The 21,591-nt window shown below is 44.9% G+C and overlaps 1 protein-coding gene across 1 annotated transcript in view; it reads right to left on the bottom strand.

The window, feature by feature from the left end:
* PTCH2 (patched 2) overlaps positions 1–21,591 on the bottom strand; it is a 78,870-nt gene that overhangs the window by 39,483 nt on the left and 17,796 nt on the right. Inside the window, exons 5-7 of the mRNA XM_083619816.1 lie at positions 20,711–20,843; positions 15,569–16,071; positions 14,291–14,483 (exon numbers count right to left, since the gene is read on the bottom strand). Coding sequence (XP_083475942.1) covers positions 14,291–14,483; positions 15,569–15,730 — 355 coding nt within the window. The 5' untranslated portion in view covers positions 15,731–16,071; positions 20,711–20,843. The remainder of the gene's footprint in view (positions 1–14,290; positions 14,484–15,568; positions 16,072–20,710; positions 20,844–21,591) is intronic.

Here is a 21,591-nt window from a genome sequence, read left to right as displayed (position 1 = left end):
GTCCTTATGGGGTTCAACTTGACCTCCTATCATGGCTGTTTTGAGGGACCATAATCAAATGTTCCTTGACACCTTTTATAGCTCCATCTTTTCAAAATGATAAAAATAAAACCAAGCCCTGAATCCAAAGGTTGAAGACATTGCCCCACCCCAGGATCCAGCTGGGATTCTTCTGCTTACAGCAGTTTGCCAGAGACAAGGCTTCAGTTATCAGATACCAACAGCTGGGTGGACTCTTTGGGGCTGGGAGGAGCATCCTTCAAAGCCAGCATGCCGGAAATGGATATGGGGAACTCTCTGGATCCTTTTCTGCAACAAACCTACTTGGTGCTAGAACAAGGGCAGAATCTTGACTTCCAGAACAAAGGTTTAAATAAGGATTTAACAGAATGGACACAAGAAAACCAGAGTAACTTCGGGCTATGCCCTGTACCATCCAAGTATATATGAGCTTCCAGCTCAATAGAAAAGGTAGACTTGTAAAAAAGAATCACTAAGGTCTATACAAGCCATGTCCAAAGTCCGTTTCGGGGGCCTAATCCGGACCGCCAGTCAGTTTAATCCAATCCCTGTGGCAGTTTACCTCAACAACTTGAATCCTAAAAAAAGGTTAACAACTTTGGTTGGCCCTGACAACCCTTCACTTCATCAAATCTGGCCCTCTTTGAAAAAAGTTTGGACACCACTGGTCTATACTATAGGAACATCCCATTCACACTTTGCCCCAGCAAATGGTTGCAGACAGTGGACAGTTTTGCTTTCTAATCTCTTCCTTGTAGAGACTTGAGTAGAATATCCTTTGGGTTGCTGGCCCAGTTTATAAGGGCAGACTGAAATTAGTAGAAGTTCCTTTAAATTGGCCTTAGCCCCCAGAAACCTCAAATAGAATGGCAACTGATCTACATGGACAAATAACCATCCACTTCTCAAGTTGAGTCACACCCTTGCTATCTTCCCACCTTTCTAAGGGCTCAATTGATGACAGTAAGAGGATTAAGACCCAATTAGAAGGGAAACCTGGGCCTTTCACTTGCTGTTTTCTCTCACCTTTGCATTACGAAGCAGAAAACATAATTTAGTTCAGTCAGAACTGAAGTTTGGGGTCTCTTATTAGACCATTTGCATGGACTTACAATGCTTGTGTGATCTGTGACACCACAAACTGTTCAAAGTTCATCGCTCCCACATTGTATCACCAACTACCCTGGTCACAAACAAAGCAGGACACTCCTCTCCTACTCTGCATGCCTGCATCCCAAAAGTCAGATGATTTGGGTCAAGTGGCATGGAAATCTTCCCCATCAGAGACTGCTCTTAGGAAGCCCAAGCCAGCACCACAGCCAGATGATCAAGATTCTATAATTTCTGGTTTCTCCAGAGGAGGGACTGTGTGGGTGAACTGTTTAGCTCTGATCACCTTATAAATGAGAAACCTCAGCTTAAGTAAAAGTATAGCTCTTAGGGTCAGTAAATCAACTCAAGTATTTCAAGTCAAGCTTCTCTTGAGTAGATGGAGCTTTAATGAAGGACACAGCACTCCCCACAGCTTGCAATATCTGATCTACATAGTTTAAGAAAGAAAGTGTACTAAAATGAAAGCCGTGTGCTCTTAAAGCCTCTGCTGCAGAGTTCCCTGGTCCTGGTTAATTGATCTTTGGGCTCAACTTCAGGGTGACAAAAGGTGGACCTAAACATCAACAAAATGTCTTGAGCAGTGGGTGCTGGCCTAGAGACTGCTACATTGTCTGCTTGCATAATGTCTGTGTGTGTCCTGGCCCAGACTCCGTAGCGCTAACCACAAACCCCTCTGTTCCAGGGCATGGAAAACTGCCATATTCAAGTGAGAACCTGTCCAAAGAACATATGAAAAGCTATTCACTGATTTGGAAGCAGGGCAGTGGCCCTTCCCTTGGCCCTCCAAAGCTCATTCTTCTGACAAAACACTCATCAACCAATCCTTTTGATACTCTAGCTACCTGTACAAACTAACCTCAACTGGGACATAAAAATACTCCTAGAATTTCTCTCATCAGCAGCCCAACAAGAATTGTGACTGACTCAGGCGCCCCACTGCGACAGATGGGGTCCTAGGTGCCATCTCCAGAAGCCATATTATGGAGCCTGGTGCATTACCAATAAGTGCTTTGTTCTCTCTTCTTCTTGGAAATCTTTTGAAGAGACAACTGATGGAAAGAGATAATCCAAATCTTGCTACAATCCCAAGATGTGGAACTGGTACTAGATGCTCAGCAGGGTATTAGTGTTCATTCTTTCATTTTTCTAATTTGAAAAGATCATAATAGGGGAGTAAGACTTATTCTATATTCACCTCAATAAATTCATCAGACTTTAACTTTTTGCATGGAAACTAGATGATTAAATGACATCCACCCCACCCCCCCATAAATAGCACTATCTGTATCCAGACTTGCTTTTTGGTTCAGTCACAGTGTGAGTGCTGCAGTCTTGTTAAACAAGCAAAGTGGAACCAGGTTTCATGAAATCCAGAGGGAAAAACCTCTTCTCTTGACAGTGTTACACATAACTTGGATAATTGCCTTTTAAAATCAGAGGATATCCTTGGATCTGTCATGAACTGGACTCAGGAGAATAGTTCCTCAAAGAGGACTTCTTTTCAATTCAAAGCCTTGGAAATAAAAAAGTGGGCCTTTCTGCCTCAAAAGTGAATAGAAAGACAGATTTATTCTACACTAGAGAGAGTTTCACTGACTTTGGGAGTAGATTCTCTATCTTAGAAGCGCCAATGGGCCTCTTGTATGTATTCCCACCTCTACTGATCCTAGGCAAGGTGCTTTGTAATATTGTAAGAGACTTGGGTGATCTCAGTCTCCTTGTATTTATCGCATGGATTGTGGATTCACAACTTATGGGAGTGGATTCACAACCTACTGTGTTCCAAAATCCAGTAGCTTATCCACATCTGTACATTCTGAATCTGAACACTTGATGCCCTAAGCCAGGAGCATACAAGGTCTTTGGGTATTTGATGTGGTATTCACTAAGACAGTCCACTAATAGAATTTATGAAGCTAGCTGGAGGACATTTGTGTCAAAACCCTATTAAGGGTTGGCCCAATACAATTTGGCACCTGAGGCAAACCACAAAACGCTGCCCACCACCACCACCCCGCCAGGGAAGAAGGGGTAAGTGAAGATCCACAACAGGAACAAGAAAGTAATAAAGATTTACATCAGGATCTGTTGCCTCTGTGGATCCTGCCACCTGAGGTGGTCATCTAACCTTGCCACATAGGTGGGCCGATCCTAGCCCTAGTCCCCCACATCCTAGATTTTCTACAAGATGGGATATAAAGGCCTTCTGCCAAATACTCTGAAGAGGTAAAGGTGGTAACCTTGAAGAGTGTTATCTACAACAGCCAACCACAGAGAATATTTGGTGTTTCTATAGATTTTGGAGTGACACATAAGAAAAATTGGAGAAACAACTACTGGAAAAGGAAAAAAAATATAGGAGGACAGGCAAACAGGTAGCAGGCAGACACAAGACTTAGTTGGTTGGAGGGCCTGACTTAATGGGGCATAAGTTCTGCAGGCCTGATCTAAAACCATATGAGGCAAACTAAGGTCATTAATTAGGATAGGTATGAACAGCAGAACAGATAAATCAGAAACAAAAAAATAAGGTCTAAACATCAAGATATACAAAGTGAAAAGGGAAAAAAGGAGAATGCTTGTTCTGAAGGACAAGAAAAATAATTTAAAATTTGCAGCAGGACTAGGGCTACAACCACATCATACCTCTTATATATTACAAACCACTACAAATCTGTGAAAGGTGAACTTGGGATGAGCATAAATAAATGCATAAACATGAACTGTTGGTTTTTTCTGCTGTAGGATAAACCTATCTTCCCTTGACTTGACTCTTCAAGTGACAGATCTTTTGCTGATGTCCTCTTTGCTGCTCTTTCCCTGCTTCAGGTACCCTTTCCACCTTTAATATCCCTTCAACTGTCTTGTCCATTTATACACTTAGACATTTGTTCTGTGCCTTATTATTTTACTATTGTTCATTATTATTTGTATACCCATTTTTTTAAATTTGAAAATCTGCTGGGATGTGGCTTTTTAATTTTACATTGCACACAGCATTCTGCACAGCTGGCTTCTGTTGGAAAATAGCAGAGACAATTTATGCAAAGCTTGATCCTCATGGAATATTGCATGTATGACTAAAATAGGATGGGTACAGTTTCACAGTGCAATCCTATACATGCCTGCTCAGAAGGAATTCCCAGAGTTCAATAGGTTTATTCCCTGATAGATGTTTATAGGATTGCAGCTCAAACCACACTAATTATGCACATATGCATGCATCCTTCATTAACTGAATATTCACACAAGGGATCCAGTAAAAGTCCAGTAAAAGAGAAATAAAACAGCTATCTTTAACAAAAGAAATCATCAACCAATATTGTTCCTAAGAAATGTACTACTTAGGAAATTCAGTGTGATAAAATATCATGTAAGTTATTGCTGTAGTGAGGTGTTTTGCTTTAAGATCCTTGATCTAAACAAATCAATACTGTCGTGAATATTAGGTTTTAAAGCTACACACTGAAGACTGCTTATTTGTTGTCCACGACAATAATACGTTAAATGTGATTTTTTTAAAGAATAACTTATGTTTGTCTTCTTTGCAACTGCATGGGTTTATCCTGATTCAGAGACCCACGTTTTGACTGCATTTGTGAACATGTTGATCTAGATGACATAGAAGTATAAAGAATAAATCTTATCCTTGACTGCTTGCGTCAAGGCGTCAACTGTAATTTTGGCAGATTATGCCCACATCTCTACTCACTGGGAAATCTCCTCAAAAGCAAAAACCCCAACAACTAGAAGCTGCCTGATCTGAAGCAGGATACTAGTCCAGATAGTCTTGGAAGTGAGCCAGGTTGAAAGTGAGGCTTCATCATGGACAGCTTATGTTTTGGTTTAATCCATGACTATTCCCATCAGCAACAAATTCAATAATGCAACTAAACAGAGAGTAAGTGGACAGCTGTGTCCCCTCCATATCCATGTGGAGATCTGATTCCTTGACAGGCCTGAAACAGTGAAGAAAGGATGGGGAAGGCTAATATGCACCCACCCCCCTCTCACACTCCCTCCCTTATGGCAGTGGCAGCCGCAGCCGAATCTGATTTCTTGCAGCGTCCTCAACACAGTGCTGCACGCACATGCCTTGGGCCACCTTCAAAGTGTTGAGGGGCGGATTAGCTGGATTAGGGAGGCTGTGAAAGGAGCCATGCTGCTCGGGAGGAAGTCTCGCTGGGGGCGTGCTAAAAGAGCCATTTTTACCTGTCCCGGCTGCTCTGAAAGGCCTGCCAGCCGCTAGCTGGCCAATGGCTGTCAAAACACGTCCAACCAGGATCCTGTTCACCATGGAAAAGCAGCTAGCTCCATCAAGACAAGCAAGGGAGCCCAAGCACCCCATTAAACTGACACCCTGGGGCTAAACATTGCTGAGGGCCGAGGTAGGGGGAGATGTGCAGCGCCGTGTCCCTTGGTGCTTGTTCTCTAACAAACCTAGTCTGACAAAGACAGAGACGCCAGGCTGCTTTCTAAATAAACAAGGCAGAGGGGGTGGAGGTGGCTGGCAGGCTGGATGGGGGAGCTGGCTTTAAGGAGAGCACTGAAAGGCCCGTTTGAGGCCTACTCTCCATTCCCCAGGCCTGGCCTGGCCTTTTGTTTATCCCAGACCTAAATTAATGTCTTTATTTACCAGAAATCCGAAGGGCTCAGGTTCCCAGTGTGGAGGGGGCGGGTGAGGGAGAGGAACGGCATGAAGGAGCCTTGGCCAAAGACGAGGGGAGAGCCCGACCCCCGAAAAAGGGGGCTAAAAGAGATTCAGTTGGGAGCCATTCACTGCTAAGACTCCTGTCAGCATTGACATAAATTTCCACTGGTGTTGGCATTTACGCATTTGGCATTTCCATATGTATAGAGTTGCCTGGACTAATTATGCTAATCATCCCCTCTGTTGGCCGCTGTGAAAAATGCCCACATTAAGCACTCCACTGCCTGCTAATGTGACTTAATGTGCGGTTGAAACATACATTCATCCCCCTCTGAATGGCGAAATTTTTCCACATTGCTGCCTTCATTCAGGCAAGAAATGAATTTTTTGAACTCAGACCACTTTTCCAAGCCAGGGGGGATGGATCAGAGAATAACACTCTCTCCTTCTCTCTCCACTTTCTGTTCCCCACTCACAGCTCTTGCTAATAAAATAAAAAATAAAATCTCTAGGGCTGGGTCAGACACCCTTCTTCACATATCATTTAAAAATGGAATCTCCATATGTACAACCAGATCAGCAAGGTGGGGAGACCCCATCTTTATCTAGAAGCATCCGTCCTCTCACTCTTCTCTTGTCCACCCCCCCCCCCTCAACAAAAGGAGCTCTTTCCTCCCCCAACCCTTCAATTCTTTGGGAAACTGAAACAGCCTGAGTGGCAACTCTAGCAAGTTTGAGCTAGTCTGAGAAAAGAAAGATCCTTTCAAAGCCGGCCATGGTCACAGTAGAAGATGCCTCTTAGAGCAAATGTCAAAGCAGAGGCAGAAAACAAAGCAGATTTAGAGGATAATGGCCAACGCTCTCCCACTCTTTCTCTCTCTTTTAGAGGATAGAGAGGCTGAAGGGTATCCTCAAATACACTATTTTTTAAATAGTAGTTACAACACTTTCTATTCTGCAGGTATTATTTACTACTTGCATGTGCAATCACATGTGCAACCCTCACAGCAGTTATTAGCAATCACAATAAATACTATGAAGCATATGAGAATTGTTCAATGATTTTTTTCTTCTTCAAGTGTGGTTATAAACAACTGCATTTAGTTAACTCCAGTGTTACTTTGCTACTGGCATTTACTACCAATGGAAATTGGTAATGACTTGGTGACAAAGAAAAAGAACAAAACTAATGGCATTTCCCTCTTTGTTGGACTTTATCCTAGTTTGTCATCATCGTTCCTACCTGCACTGATAGTAGCATTTTTCCACTGTGGCCCATAGACAATTGCTTTTTCATTTGTGTGGTGTTGTTTTTAAAATGTATCTATGGATTCTGCCCAGTTTAAAACCTCTTTTCTTTATTGTGCCAAAGTTTATGTGTTGAATCCTGTCAAATGCCGGCCAAAGAAAAGACAAGAGAAGGGGCAAGGTGACTATGGAAGAACCTAGGAAATAGGTTGGCTTAAGACTAGACTGATCATTACCTAAGACTTCCACAACAGGAGGTTTATTTAATATATAGCAAGTGTGGGAGAATCATCACTTCTACAGAAGGAAGAGAAACACATAGAATATTAACCAAATCTAAACTATCAAAGGACATACCAGCAGACATCTCTGTAAAAAAAAAACTACAAGAAATACAGTTTCTTTCTTGGAAACAATGAGGAATTGTCTATAAAATTTTGGAGGGTATGAGGGAAAGATGCTGGGACACACTCCAAAAATAGTGCAGAAACTGTGTGCCCCTGTGGCAGCCTGATGGACTTCTTTATGGAGGAAATTTGATAGGCCTTAAGTTTATACCCAGACTCCCTGAATTACCTAGCTTCTCCTATCGTTGTTGGATTCACATACTTCCCCTGCATCACAACATTCTGGAGTTTGCTTTTCCACTTTAAATAGTCCAGTTTACTTTCACACTGTCTATGTGAGATTATAAATTCTTTTTTGTAGATTCCTTAATTCTGCTGCCAGCCTCCTTTGCCTCTAAGGAATGCAAATGTCCAACAATATGGGAAGCACACTTGTTCACGTCACCCATCTCCCCCATGGCTCTCATCCTTCCTGAAGTTGTCCTCTCGCTCTTATCAGCACCAAGGCCACTTCAGAGCCTTCTGCTAGCCACTAGGCCACCCACCTCTGCTGGCCACCCAAGAACATTACGTACATATATACACTGAAGCCCCCTTGGCCTCTGCACTCAGCTGCCTTGGGGGCTTGTTTATTTGCTCTTGTGAGCGAGGTATGCAGGCCCCACATCCACAGTTTATTTATCTGTTCAGAAGGAGAGTTCAGAGTAGAAAAGCCTCATTGAATATATACTGGGCCTTCTAGTATTTCTCACATGGCCTGCCTTCATGGGGTTCATCTCCAGTCTCAAACACCCTGAGGTCTGACCTGATTTAAAGGCTGCTTCACCTCTCCCATCTGCAGGAATATCAGGCTAAGTTTGTAAAGGTGTCAGGCGTCAGCTCTCTCAGACTAGATAGACTCAGAACCCCAGCACTCTTTAAAGGAACCATTCTTTGCTATCATTTCAAATGGGCAGTTTAGACATCTTTCACTGGGCATCAGATACAGATAAGCCAATGGTGCATGATCGTTATACTGAGCTGAAGTCCCCAAATGAGGCTAGGTTCCCCAGTCATTCTGAGCTAAATGCCCAGTTTGTGTACCCTACAAGCATCCAAACTACAGAATCTCCCTCCTTTACAAGTTACCTCTAGTCATATATATTTAGATGTTCACTCCCTCAAAACACTACTGAGAACTGAGCTGCATCTGGCATCAAAGTATTCTCCCAGGTTATAAAGTAGAAATTCAATCACGCCACTCCACAAATTACACACCAGGAGTTGGCTTCACTAAATCCTGTGCTAATTAATTAATTCCTTTTTAAATATTGACATTATCCTATCCCAAGATATAGGCCAGTACAGTGAAATAATTTCATTTTCTCCAGCATGAAGGCATCTTACAACACTTTATCCTGGAAAATGTCACTACTGTCCACTCTGGGTGTTCTGACTCATTCAAGATATAGAAACACGTTCAAGGTCAATTTTGACTGCCAGCTCGGAACAGCAACTGGGCTCACCACCAAGTCTCTTGAACAGTACCTTCCAGATCTCTGCATACTGGTCTTATCACCTCAGCATGCTGCCTGCAGTCTGTCCAGCAAGGGTGTCTATCCATTGCCCCAGCAGTAATCCATCAAACTCTTCATTTCTTCCAAATCCTTGCAAGTTCCAGTATGGGTGGGCAAAAATCCTTCATCGGTTTTTCTTGCCTCCCCACACTCTCAGGAATTCAAAGATAAAAACATTTCCTCTGGCAGAACAGCCATTCAGTAGCAGCAACCTTTAAAAAGGCCCTGCAGCCACATAGCTACACCAAAATGTTCTGGTTAAAGATTAAACCTGCCTTTCTTTGAGGTCACCCTTAGCCTATAAATCAACCATGACCTTTTGCCTCACCAATGCTGGTTTGTTTTCAAGCCCCAAGCTCTAGGGTTTAATTCCCACTCAGCAGTCTACCCTGGTCATAACAATGCCAACAGGCAAGTACCTTTATAGAGGTTTACCTATAAGTGCCTACAGTCAGTTCCTGTTGACATCAGCTCTTGGCATTTTCCCATCCACTGCATTTTTTATTTTTAAGCTGTGAACCGCTCTGAGATCTACGGATGAAAGGCGGTATACAAATTTAATAGATAATAATAACTGGTTGAGATGACTGGTGTCAACACTGTTGTAGAATAGATCACACAGTGAGACACCTGATCCTTAGTCAAGGTGGGTAACCTTGCTGTTTTCAATTGAGCTTAATTCAAGGCTTTCAGCAGCTATTGCACAGAAGGGGACCCAGAAACTGGAGAGAAATGCACACTTGCCATATAAACTGTTGCATGGTGTAGATGTGGGATATATTCGTGCATTTTACACCAAATTGTTTACAGACTTCAACACTCCTCCTTTATCTCAACATTTCCAAAAATAAGATGCCAATTCTAACAAGACTTGGTGGATGTTCATGGAATAGATCTGTCTTAGTTCCTCACAGTCCTCTGAGGTCACTTTGTACATAGGAAAGAAAGCCAATTTCTTAAACATGAGCATTTACAGTAAGAGTGGAATTAAGGAAAAGGCATACAGTATATGCCCAAACTGTGAGAGAGGAGCTCAGTCTTTCACTGCTAAAGCCAAATGCCAATACAAGGAACAAGCAGAGCCTGCTGTTAAGATGGACCTGGGATGACACACTGCCATCCCATCAATACCCAGCAGGTCCCTTGTCTCCTCTCCTCTCCTCATCTAAACTAAACAACAGTGTGAAGTCAGAGTGCATCTGTGGATACAACACAGTTCCATGGACAGAATCTACCAACCACATCATATAACCCCCAAATGGGATATCAGTAGGGCAAACAGCTCATTCACCAATATCAAATTGTTTGATCTATTCCCACAGTGTTTCCATTTATCTGCCTCAGTAAAATTCAACACCATTCATAAATAAGGGTCAAGTGGTTCAATTCAATTTGGCAGTTCTTTAAACTCATGTTTCTATACTCCTCCCTACTCTCTCTCTTGTGGACAACACACACCAAGAGAGAACTTTCTAAGGGCCAAACATACTGGTCACAGAAGCATATTCCTTCTTTCAAACATGTTTTCTCCTGCTATCTCTCATGTTGTTCAGTGCTGATGAGAGTTATATTCCCAAATATCTGGAGGTCACCATGTTGGCAAAGGCTGACCCACAACGGCATTGCAAACGGAAGAGGTTGGTAGAAGTAGTAGTTTAGGGAGGACGATTGAGCTGGAAGGAGAGACAGCCATGGTCACACCAACGCCTAGAATGATACCCCATCTGTTTTAAGGAATCAGATGTTCTGTTGTTTTCTACTATACACAAGGTCAGGGTGCTTCACCCTGCGCGCACACACTCTGGCCCACACACTCTGCATGACAGCTTCATGTTTTGAGCACAAATACACTCAACCATCTTTGCAAAAAGTGTGAGAAGCTACCACAGATATTTGTTCATAGAACAGTGGTGAGTATGGGGACTGGGACCTTCAAACAAGAGTCAATGGTCACTTCCTTCAAATTATGTGTTTCTGGATTTGTCTAATTTAAGTTAGTGAAAAGCACCACTGGTAGAAAGAGCATCTATACTATACTATCATTATGCAAAGAAGCTTTCTCCAGAGGCATTTGTACAGGGCTATGCACAAATCAGATCAATCAAATGTGGCAAAGGTCATGGCATGAACAAAACTCAGTCATGGAGCAACTGCCATATTGCAGAATGGCTAGGCCTGTGGATAATTCACAGTTAGATTCAGCTGGTTTTTCACTATCAGTGCTGCATGTTGCTTGTCACGGATGCAAGGGAAGCTAAGTAATTTCTGGTCTAGGAATCCAAATCTTGACAGCAAACCTTTTCTGATCCAAATGGCCCACAACAGAGGATAAGGGGGATGCAGTACAGTTCAAAGCACAGCTTCACAGAAGTATCCTCAGAGCGCCATGGGGTTCCAATGAAAGGAGCCTGCGTCACAGCAAACAAGTACTCACAGCAACATTTTACATACTGGAACTATCCACAACAGGAGATCTACAGCTGTGAACTTTTTCCACTTCTACTTGTATGCCAACTCTTCCCAGCCAGCTCTTTTGCCACACACCAAGCAGCCAACCGAAAGACAATATTGCAAAGCCCCACTTGGCAAATGCCAGCCAGCTGAGAGGATAAACTGTGATTCAAGGAAATGCAAGTGATAAATCAGAACATCACTTTTTTACACTGTTTGTTGCAGTACCTAGTTCTAACATGCATAATTAAAAGTAAAATAGTACCACTGAGCATTTTTTAATCTCAAAATGAAGATATATCCAAATATAAATATGTAGCAAAACAAAACGTCCAACCAAAGAGCTCCACAAAGTTTAGTGCTCTTTTCAGTGCAACATCCCCAAGACCTAGATCCCATGTGCCTTCTGCTTTATGTAGCTTATAAGCCATCACTCCAACTATGGGACAGCCAACAGATTTTTTCTTTTCTTTTAAAGCTGAGCAAATGTCAGCATCAAAAGCAATAAATAAGTACAAGCCCAACCGTGCAGGTTCTCAGGGGATGTTCTTGATTTGGGCTGAGATGGGCTGGTTACAAAAAGGGGATTTCCCTTCTTTAAATGTTTAACAGCTGCAGGTCTTGATGGATCTCCTTTTTGCTACAAGCCTCTGGAAGGCAGAAGCAAGGAGAGAAGGGGAGGGGGCAGAAGGCTAAGGTTGAGGCATTTTCCCCTTTCCAGTCCCCCTTCAGTGTGTGAAACAGGTGGGTAAACTTTACTGGCATTCATGTGAGTGTGGGTTTTATTTAAAAGGGAGTGGGAGGGTGGAAGAGTGAAGTTGCTTCTATTGTTGAACAAAATCCAAGAGTAGTTTAGGACCACACATGGAGCTGGGGTTGTGCAGGGGGAGGAGGTGTGGAACGCCAAAGATCGCTGACAGTCATCACAGAGAAACATCTGCTCTTGGAAAGCTCCCAGGCTGCTTGCAATTTTTTTTGTTTAAAAAAAGAATAAAAATAAAATAAAAATCCTAGGGTGTGAAAACTCAGCGCAACCTGGTGTTGGAAAAGAGAGGAGACTGCAATAAGCAGGGGATGGAAAGCAAGGAGCAAACCCCAGGCACTGCCACATGGATTGACGGCAGTGCCGAGAATGGAGGGGGCAGCATAGCATGCTGAACTTATTAATAACAAAGGCATCATTTTTATCAAATGTTTCCAGTAGGAAATTAGGATTTGCTCCTGGGTGACCCCTTTTGCTTTTGGCTATTTGCATTCAACCCAATTCCATTCTCAGCTGGCAGGCAAGTGTAACCCAAGTTAAACTTCAACTGACAGCTCTGCTGTAGACAGTAATTATCCTCTCCTTCAGCACCACCCTCAGAAAGGTAATTTAGGATTTTAATGTCAATAATGCAATGCAGCAAGCAGGGCCCGGTGGCAAGAAAAACCATATTATCTGAGATGGGGGAAATAATTTAATTGCACTTGTCTATGTGGGGGCATGTATTTGCACCGATAGGGATCTGGACTGCACACACGGCATGGCGAACACAGGCACTCACATGCAGAGCAGCATAGGAAGGTTTATGCACACTCGCACACACTCTTGCGGAACAAGTTCAAGGTAGAAATCTCTCTCTATAACACCACAACCGCACCAAACCCTTTGGGTTACGGGAGAGGTCTGTCTCCCAATATTTCTGGTGTATAAATCATTGTTTCTCATAGACTGAGACCAATATAACCAAACAAGATTGAATCCCAAAAAAAGGGAAGAAAATTCCATGCCTGGACAGGAAATCAGTGAGGATCACCACAACACCTTTCTTTCTGGAAGGTGGTCTGAAGGTATAGGATGAGTGAGATTCTATTGCTGAAGCAAAACAGGTTAAGCACTGTATAGTGCTTGGATGGGAGACTGCCTGGAAACCACATGTAAGGAAACCACTCTGAGCAAGTCAGAGGAAGAATGGGCTGCAAGGCAGGGTGTCATGAATGTGATACATCCCATTACTGAGACCTCCAAGAACAGAACTGCCAGGTGCCTCTAAATCCAAACCATAATCGTTGGCACAATCTTCAGTTATTCAAAAGCACTTAAGGCAACCCTACATTCTCCAGTTTTATACCATGTCACCCCACAAGTCTACATGTAAATTTAGGGAATGGAAAGTGTCTGTCCCATCATTCAGTATTCACAAACAGTGCTCATTACCATCATGGAGAATAGTATTTAACAAACACTCAAAAGAATTCTGATTTGGGCTCTAAAAATCAGAGAACTGGCTTAAAAACCACTGGCACAACCCGCTGAAAACATTTCTGGAGGAAGCCCCTTCAACTTGAATGGAGTTGCACAAGGGCACTCACACATTATCATCCAGCTCTTATTCATATCAATGGGGCTTGCACAGAAGAAGTTCCCAGCATGATTGTTCCCTGTGCAATTATCTTTTTAAATAAAAGAGCTTCTTGTTTTCATCACTTTGCCAGCTGGTCTTGGAGGCTTTCTAGCCTGTTTGAAAAGTCACATAATTCAAGCTTTTCTCAAGGCTTACAAACTCTTCTTCAATTATCGAAAAAAGTTAAAATGGGGAAACAGGGTTTTATTGCAAGACTTGAGGTTTTAAGAGTTCCTCAAACTGGAATGCATTTTTATATCCAAGAAAGTGCTCTCTATCCCCCTGTTACTTGGTAGCTTCCCCCAAGATGCCAAGTCCAAGAAACTGTGTGCAAATCTGGATTTACACACATGTGTGGAGCTTAGAGAGGGGCCCCTTTGCTAACAACTCCCTTTAAAAGGCTCTTCTAGGCCTTTTGCTTCCACTATGTTTGACAACTGCTCCCCCATCACCCAACAATGTCCTAAAGCGCTATGCAGCCCTCCCAGTATTCACACACACTCACAAAATGGAACTTACCTTCCACCCAGAGTTGCTCAATATCCGTTTCTATGCAGGCTACTCGCAGCCCTACAGCCAGCGTCCCAAAGACCAGCAGCCCCACAAAAAGTACTTTGCCACAGTGACGATGGATCCAACAGCCCAGTGTAAACAGCAGGGCCTGGAACTGGGCCCGCAGCCACAGCGGGGCTTTCTGGCCCACAGCCTTACCCTGGGGAGAGAAATGGAGAGTTAGCCAAGACACTGTTGCTACAGGGAACAGCAACATCCTGCCCCAGGGCAGCTGGCACTGGGGTTAAAGCAGACCTCAAGCCTTTGGGAGCAAGCATTTCAGCAAGAACGTTGCCATAGATTATTTGTGGGGGCATATATGTGCACGCCTGCCTGTCCCTGCAGCGCTTCCATCTGCTCGGAACTTGTGAAGGCCAGTGCCCATATCCTCCCAGTCTGCAGAAAGATGAACTCCTGAGTGACAGCTGTAGATGTGGGTGAGTCCCTACTCAGGGTGGAGAAACAGGCCACTGGGAAGCTCCTGCCACCATCCATGTGTTATGTCTGTGAGGTTGCTGAGCAGGAATCGCTCTCCTCTGTTCCTCAGCGGTGGTCTGCTTCCCTTCCCCAGTTCCAGATACACTCCTCACCTTCAGAGCAACCCAGCAGCTGAAGTGCCCTGTTAGAACGGAGCCCTGCAAAAGGCAACCCGGTATGTTAAGGAGTCCTGCCACAGTCTAGTTTCCAGCTCTGGGGAGAGCAGATGTCCGCTGCACCCTTTCCTCAGGTGCGTCCTTCTGACCTGTCAAGTCTCCATGCCTTCCCTTGCGGGAGACTCCCCCATTGTCTCCCTTCCTCTCCTTCCACCGATTCAGCGACTCAAGTCCACCCGCCTCCCTTGCTCGCTCCTGAGCGAAACGCTCCACGCAGACCCACCCCCGAGCCGCCGTCTCCCCTCGCAGATCCGATCCGGGGCTGGCCTCTCCCGCGCGTCCCTCCTGGACGGCTCCCCGGCGTCTCCCCTTTCCATAAACAAACTCCAGGGGCCACGGCGCGGGCTCGCTCTGGAGCGCGCCGGCCAAAGCCTGCCCCCTTCCTTCATTCCCTGGCCCCAAAGAAGCCGAAAGCTTCGAAGAGGACCCCCTTTCCCAGCCCCCCCCGGGCCCAGAAGAGCCGATCCCTCGCCTTTTTGTCCCCTTCCTTGCAGCTGCTTGCGCGCCTCTCTCCCGGGTGGACGGGGTCGCCCCAACTTTACTTCTCGTCCCCCCCCACCCGTGGGAAAGCGCCTTCGCCCCATTCCCTTACCTTGGAGATCTGTTTGAGGGCAAAGGCAGCGTGGCAGTAGCTGGGTCTCCGGAGAAGATCCGAGTTGGCAGTTGCCGCCGCCGCCGTGGCCGCCGCCGCGTAAGACGGCGGGAGTTCTCCCCGGAAGCCCCCGGCCCCCGGGACCGGCCGATCCGAAGCCATGCTCCAGGGTCGAGCGAGGACGGTGCTGGCGGGAGGCGCAGGGGCGCAGGCGGCTTCCCGGGAGCGGTAATCCAGAGGGGAGAAGCGCGGGGTCGGAGGCTTCAGAGGAGTGGCTGCTGCGGGGATCCCATGTGGACATTATGGGGGCGAATCCGAGGCCATCCAAGCGCGCCCCATGCGCCCTCGGCGCCTCCCAGCGTGGCCCCTTCGACGCGCGGCAGCAGACGGCGATCGAAAGCTCACACAGCCCCCGAAAGGAGAGGCGCCCGGGTGCCCGGCGGTGCAGTGCGCCTCGGATCGCGTCCCACCAACATTTGGAACAAACAGTCTCCTTCGAGATCCTGAAAAGAGGAGCGGGGGGAGGAAGGTTTGGTTTGATGGGAAAGTGCCCCGGTTCCCATTGGCCGAGGAAGAGGCAAATTACTCCGCAAACATCTCCTATTATTAGCTGCTAAGCAACAGCTCACCAAAGTGGAGAGAGAAGAGACCACCCAGGCAGCGCCCTCCCCCGCCTCCCCGCCTCAAATCAATGAGGGCAGAGGGAGGGAGAGACTTGCCTTCAACACAGGAATTCTGCTCCACAGATTTTCAAATGCTGCCCGTTGCCCCCTCCCAGCTGCCCCCCTCCCAAATCCAAACCAGCTCCTTTATTTATTATTGCAAGCGGACGCAGCGATGTAGTGGGACAGCTGCAAACTTTGCGGGGGGGGGGGACGGGGACACACAGGGTGGACTCTCCAGGATTTGGGGAGAAAAGGGTAAAAACTTTGGGGTTTGCTGTTTTGGTTTTTTAAAAGGCAGGTGGAGAGGACTGATTTATTGAAAAAGCTTAAATAGGTATAAACAGTGGGAAAAGCCAAAGTGGCACTATCACCGTCATCAAGGGGGGGGGGGCAACACAACACAACTTTTTTTATCCTGTGATGGCTTTGTAATGACTTTTTGAGCTGTGTGTGTGTGATCTAACACACACACACATGTACGCACAACCTTTCCCTCACCAGGACTTGTAAAGCACACAGGGGCAAAAGGCCTTTGAACATGTACAGAGTGCTGTAGTCCCCGTCCCTTGCACTGATAAACCCTGATTATTCTGCACACCCCATGGACAGAGGGAATGCGTTCCATGTGAGCAGGCATGAGTATGAAACTTCCAAACAAAACAGAGCCTCAACACCTGTCACTTAGAAATTAAGCCAAATCACATGGCATAGATTCTTGAACTCAATACATTTGTATCTTGAACAGATACAAATCCAAGAAAACAAATTTATCAAATCTTTAAACAACACTCTTGCTTCAGAAGCATGCAGGGTTCCTAAAGGGGCAAAATAATAATAATAATAATAATAATAATAATAATAATAATAATAATAATAATAGTAGTCAACATCAGAAACAAAACTGTATTTCCATAAAAATGGAATAACTAATTATTTTGGCCATATGGATGGGCCAAAATATGAGCCAGGGTCCTCCAGACCTTCAAATTATAACCTATTTTCAATGGTTTAGGGATCATATAATCCCATATCTAGGAGTATATACTTAAGTCATACAGAATTGCACTGCCAGTCTTGGAAACAGGGGAGGAATAATCTCTGAACATGTGCAAAGTACTCATCATTGAGTAATAATCACTAGCCTTCATACGCCTTGGAGCAGTGACAACTTTATCCAGTTTTTTTGGGAGCGGGGAGGGGGGTTGAGGGAAGGATGGGTTTCTCGTCTGTGTGACATCCAGGCAGGCCTGAAACCCAAGAATTTCATTTTGGAAATTTACTGACAAACTTTCCTTTGACCAAATCCACAAGAAAGCCAGGAAACACAAAGCCAGCTGCAAAGTCAGTGCCTCACTTTCCACCACTGAGAAACTACAACCAGGCTGGTGGTCCACAAAGGGGCAGGATTGTACCACCCCCTACATCATAATCAGAACCTCATACATTTTTTCCCTAAAGTAACCTTGAAATACTCTTCTCTGACACAGGAAAAAAAGTGACAGGTTTCAATTAGCAGGTGATGAGCTCCCATTAGGTCTGTTTTCTCTCAGCCCCGTAAGATGCCCATTATACCTTCCTTTGCCAGAGAAGGAGCCAGCAGCAAAATTAACAGAAAACCAATGAACAACCTGGATTCTAGCTGCAGAACTTGGACTGGAAGAAAACAGACCCACTATGTGGGAGGGACTAATCTGGCTCGGAGATGGCAGCCTGAGTAATCATGTGACTCACTCTGGGCTGAAGTGAAGGCCTGTACACATGACACATGTACACATGCAGTGAGGTCATTGCATTTCACTGCATTTCCCACCATGTTTGCACATTGTTGTACTCATGAACATAGTTTGATGCATATCTAAGTCGCCCGTTGTATATCTCCACTGGTAGACAGAGACAGGGTGGGACTTTTCTTACCCAATGAGCAAGTCTCAATTTGGATTGAAGCTGGTTTGGAGGAAAATGCATCAAAACCTATGTATACACAATTTCCAAAACCAGTGGCAGGAGTGTACTGGATGCAAAGTAAATGGGAGTGTGCATTAATATGGACAACCAATACCAAAGCCAGTAGCGTTTAATTGCACTTCTCCATCCTCCTTTGATGGAGGCACAATCACTGCTGTTCCCATATTAGGAAACAATAGATTGCTCCTTTGATGAATATTTGGGAATGTAAATTTTACAGAAGAACTTGGGTGGTAAGGAAGAAGAAACATATTACATATTGGAGACCGTTTATCTGGTTTTTTGTGTTAGGGTTTATGCATGTGTAGTACAGCGTGAATGCATGTACATGCTATGTTTTGAAATAAATGTGAGTATTATGTAGTGGCTTTTTGGGGAGGTATGTATGGAACTGGACACTGACAAAATTATAAAAGTGAAACATTTTATTTCTTCTGAAGTGATCAAGTGGGAACTAGAGAAGATTTCAAACTAGATAGACAGATGTTTAAAAAAATCCTATTGGGGGCTTCCTTGGATGGTCAGCCAGACCTGAAACAACACCCACTACCTTTAAAATCCAGCAATCTTCTTCACAGTGTTCTACTCTCTCCCTCTCCCTCACCCTCATCCCTACCCTGCCCTGTGCTCCTACCAACAACCAGGGTGAGGAAAATGCATTATTATTAACTCTGTCTTTACTATTACCTGTGATGATGGTTTCATGTTTTTGCTGGGGGGAAAGTTTGTGGAATCCACAATATTTGATTCCGGAACAATTGCCTACCTTCAGCATCCCCCAAAAGTGGCCTTTTATCACTATATCCCCCTCTGCTCACCCTTTTCTTCACCAAGATCATACATACTCTGAAACATCAGAAAATAAGCAAAAATTACAATAGGATTTAAAAGTTTCTGAAAGGCCTCAGTCCCCATTAGCACAGTATTGCTCCCGATCCTTCCTCTGAGGCAATGGGATGCTGACATATTTAAGGCAGTCGAGGTAATGAGAACAAGCCCTCCGCATAACATCCCACACATTCTGTCTGTCTCTGTGTGCACAGCACCAGCTGAAGGATGACTCTTTCCCACCCACCCGCCCCCACTGTATCCTGAAATGCAACTTCCTTACAACTACTAGCTTGCTGGGGTCCCAGTCAGCAATGTAAGTGAGGGCCCTGGTTTTTCCCTTCTAAGAGCAATTCATCTGTCATCTACTGGCTAGTTGCCTATTTGGTATTACTGTTTAACTCTGGGGCTTCTGGGCTTCTTTCACAAAAGCCTAAAAACAAACCTCCACCGCCTATCCCCTTTTTTGAAACACACATCACCCACAGGAAACGATGAGCCTCCGAGGATGATGGTCTTTGCAGAAATATGGCAGTGGCCAATTTTGCTCTGTGCTGTTGGCCATGCATCCTGGCTTTCTCTCTGGTGGTGCAGCTAGCGCAGGTGTGGGAAACCTTTGGCCCTCCAGATGTTGCTGAACCACAACTCCCATCAGTCCCAACAAGCCTCATCAGTGGCCAGGAACGATGAGAGTTGTAGTTCAGTAACATCTGGGAGGTCAAAGGTTCACGACATCAGAGCTAGTGTCAAAACCCACAGCCCTAGGGATCTCCAAGATGACAACCTAGAGAGAAGCAGATGTTGTGAACACTGGCAAACAGGCCTGGCACTAGCACCTGGGCCAGTCTGGGGATGCCAGGTCTCATAGACTAGTGCTGGTCACTGCTTTGGCATAGTGAGGTAGAGAAAGAGAAACATTAGTTGTGTGCTTCACTATTTAGGGAATATGCATGGCCATCTAAAGGGGGTCCGCATAAGACCATTAAGTCCTGGGTCTAAAAGTAACTGGCTGCATTCACTGTCTCCATTCTACAGGGACAGCAGCTGGTGCTGCAGCAGGAGGAAGTGTCAGATCTTACATTAAGCACTTGCAAGAATAGTTTGCCCACAAACAATGGTCCTGAACAGCATTACTTTTCCCTACATAAGGCGGCATGTAAAGTCTAATTCATGGGCAGTAATGATTTTCTTCTTGAATATTGCTATCCCTTTTGGTGTCTGCTCCCCTTATGGGGCAGTGAATCCCACAGGATCGATCTGGTCTTCCTTCACCTCTCCACTCTAGTGGTTGGCCCTTTTTTAACAAAAGGGATGGGAACTGTTGACCCTCCAGATATTTTTGGATTCCCACCAGCCCGAAACAGCACAGCCAATGGTCAGGGATGATGAGTACTGGAGTCCAACAATATCAGGAGAACCGCAGGTTCCTAATCCTTGCCAGACTGTTAAACAGTGGAGAGCAGTACCACTTGTCCTGCTTCCCTTCCCTTCCCTTTGATGAGTGTGTATACAGAATAGTATCATGCCATCTTATTGTCTTCTTTTCAGAAGCTGCAGGCTCATACCAGTTCTTTTTGTAAGTCTTTACAGCTTCCGTTTCTGAGCACACAACTTCCCCAATCCCTTATACAGCTTCACAACCATCATTTGGTCTCAATATTCAGGGGGGTTTCATTTCTCTCACCAGCAAAGGCCTGGCTTGGAGGAGGCCTTTCCTCTCACTTCATGATCCCAGTTCTGCTTTATCTGAATTAATGTTCACTGGACATCAGTGGTGGCTGGAACCCATCAGACCTGGTGGGACTGCTAGATGCCTTCTGCAATGTGATGAAAAAAATATGTGAAATGCTGTGATGAAAGCTACCACTTGCATATCTAACGTTAAACACTAATCCTAGAGAGGACTATAATAACTGCAACAGCTTCATGGCTCCACTAACTCAGTTGGTCAATGAGAAGGACCCAGAACACAAAAAGGAGCGAGAACCCCCCTAGTGGACAATGGTGGGATAAGCTGCCACAGAATGTAAATTTTGTGTTATTCTCCCTCCCTCCCCTTGCATAAATTAGTGGCAAATTACCAAGGGAAGTCTGTACTGCACAGGCACTGAAAGTTTTCAGAATATGATATGCTGATAAATTCTGACAATGAGAAGGAATGAGCTGAAATTGATAAATGCTGAGATTTCAGAGAATAGCTCTATATTTTCAGAGGGGTACCTGTGTTAATCTGCTGCTGCAAAAACGAAAAAGCATTGTAGCACCTTAAAGACTAAAGGCTTGTCCACACTTCCTCTGGTCCAACTGTTCCCCCTCACCCCCACCCCTGGGGAAACTGCTCTTTAGTGCTCAATTGAAGCAAATGTCAATTTGGGTTTTCCCTAGACAGCCACTTGTTCCAATCTTTCGCCAAAGAGCGAGTTTTCCCTTGGAAAGGGGTGGGGCAAGGGGGAAAACCATTTGGACTTGTGCCTAGAAAGACTGGGTCAAGCAGAAAACCACCCAGACCCATGCTTTCTAGGCACAACACAAATGGAAGTGTGGGCGAGCCCTAACACATCCCAT

This window comes from Podarcis filfolensis (genome assembly GCF_964270895.1).
Source record: "Podarcis filfolensis genome assembly, chromosome: 6".
Lineage (NCBI taxonomy): Eukaryota > Metazoa > Chordata > Lepidosauria > Squamata > Lacertidae > Podarcis > Podarcis filfolensis.
This window is presented reverse-complemented; position numbering and strand designations above follow the sequence as displayed.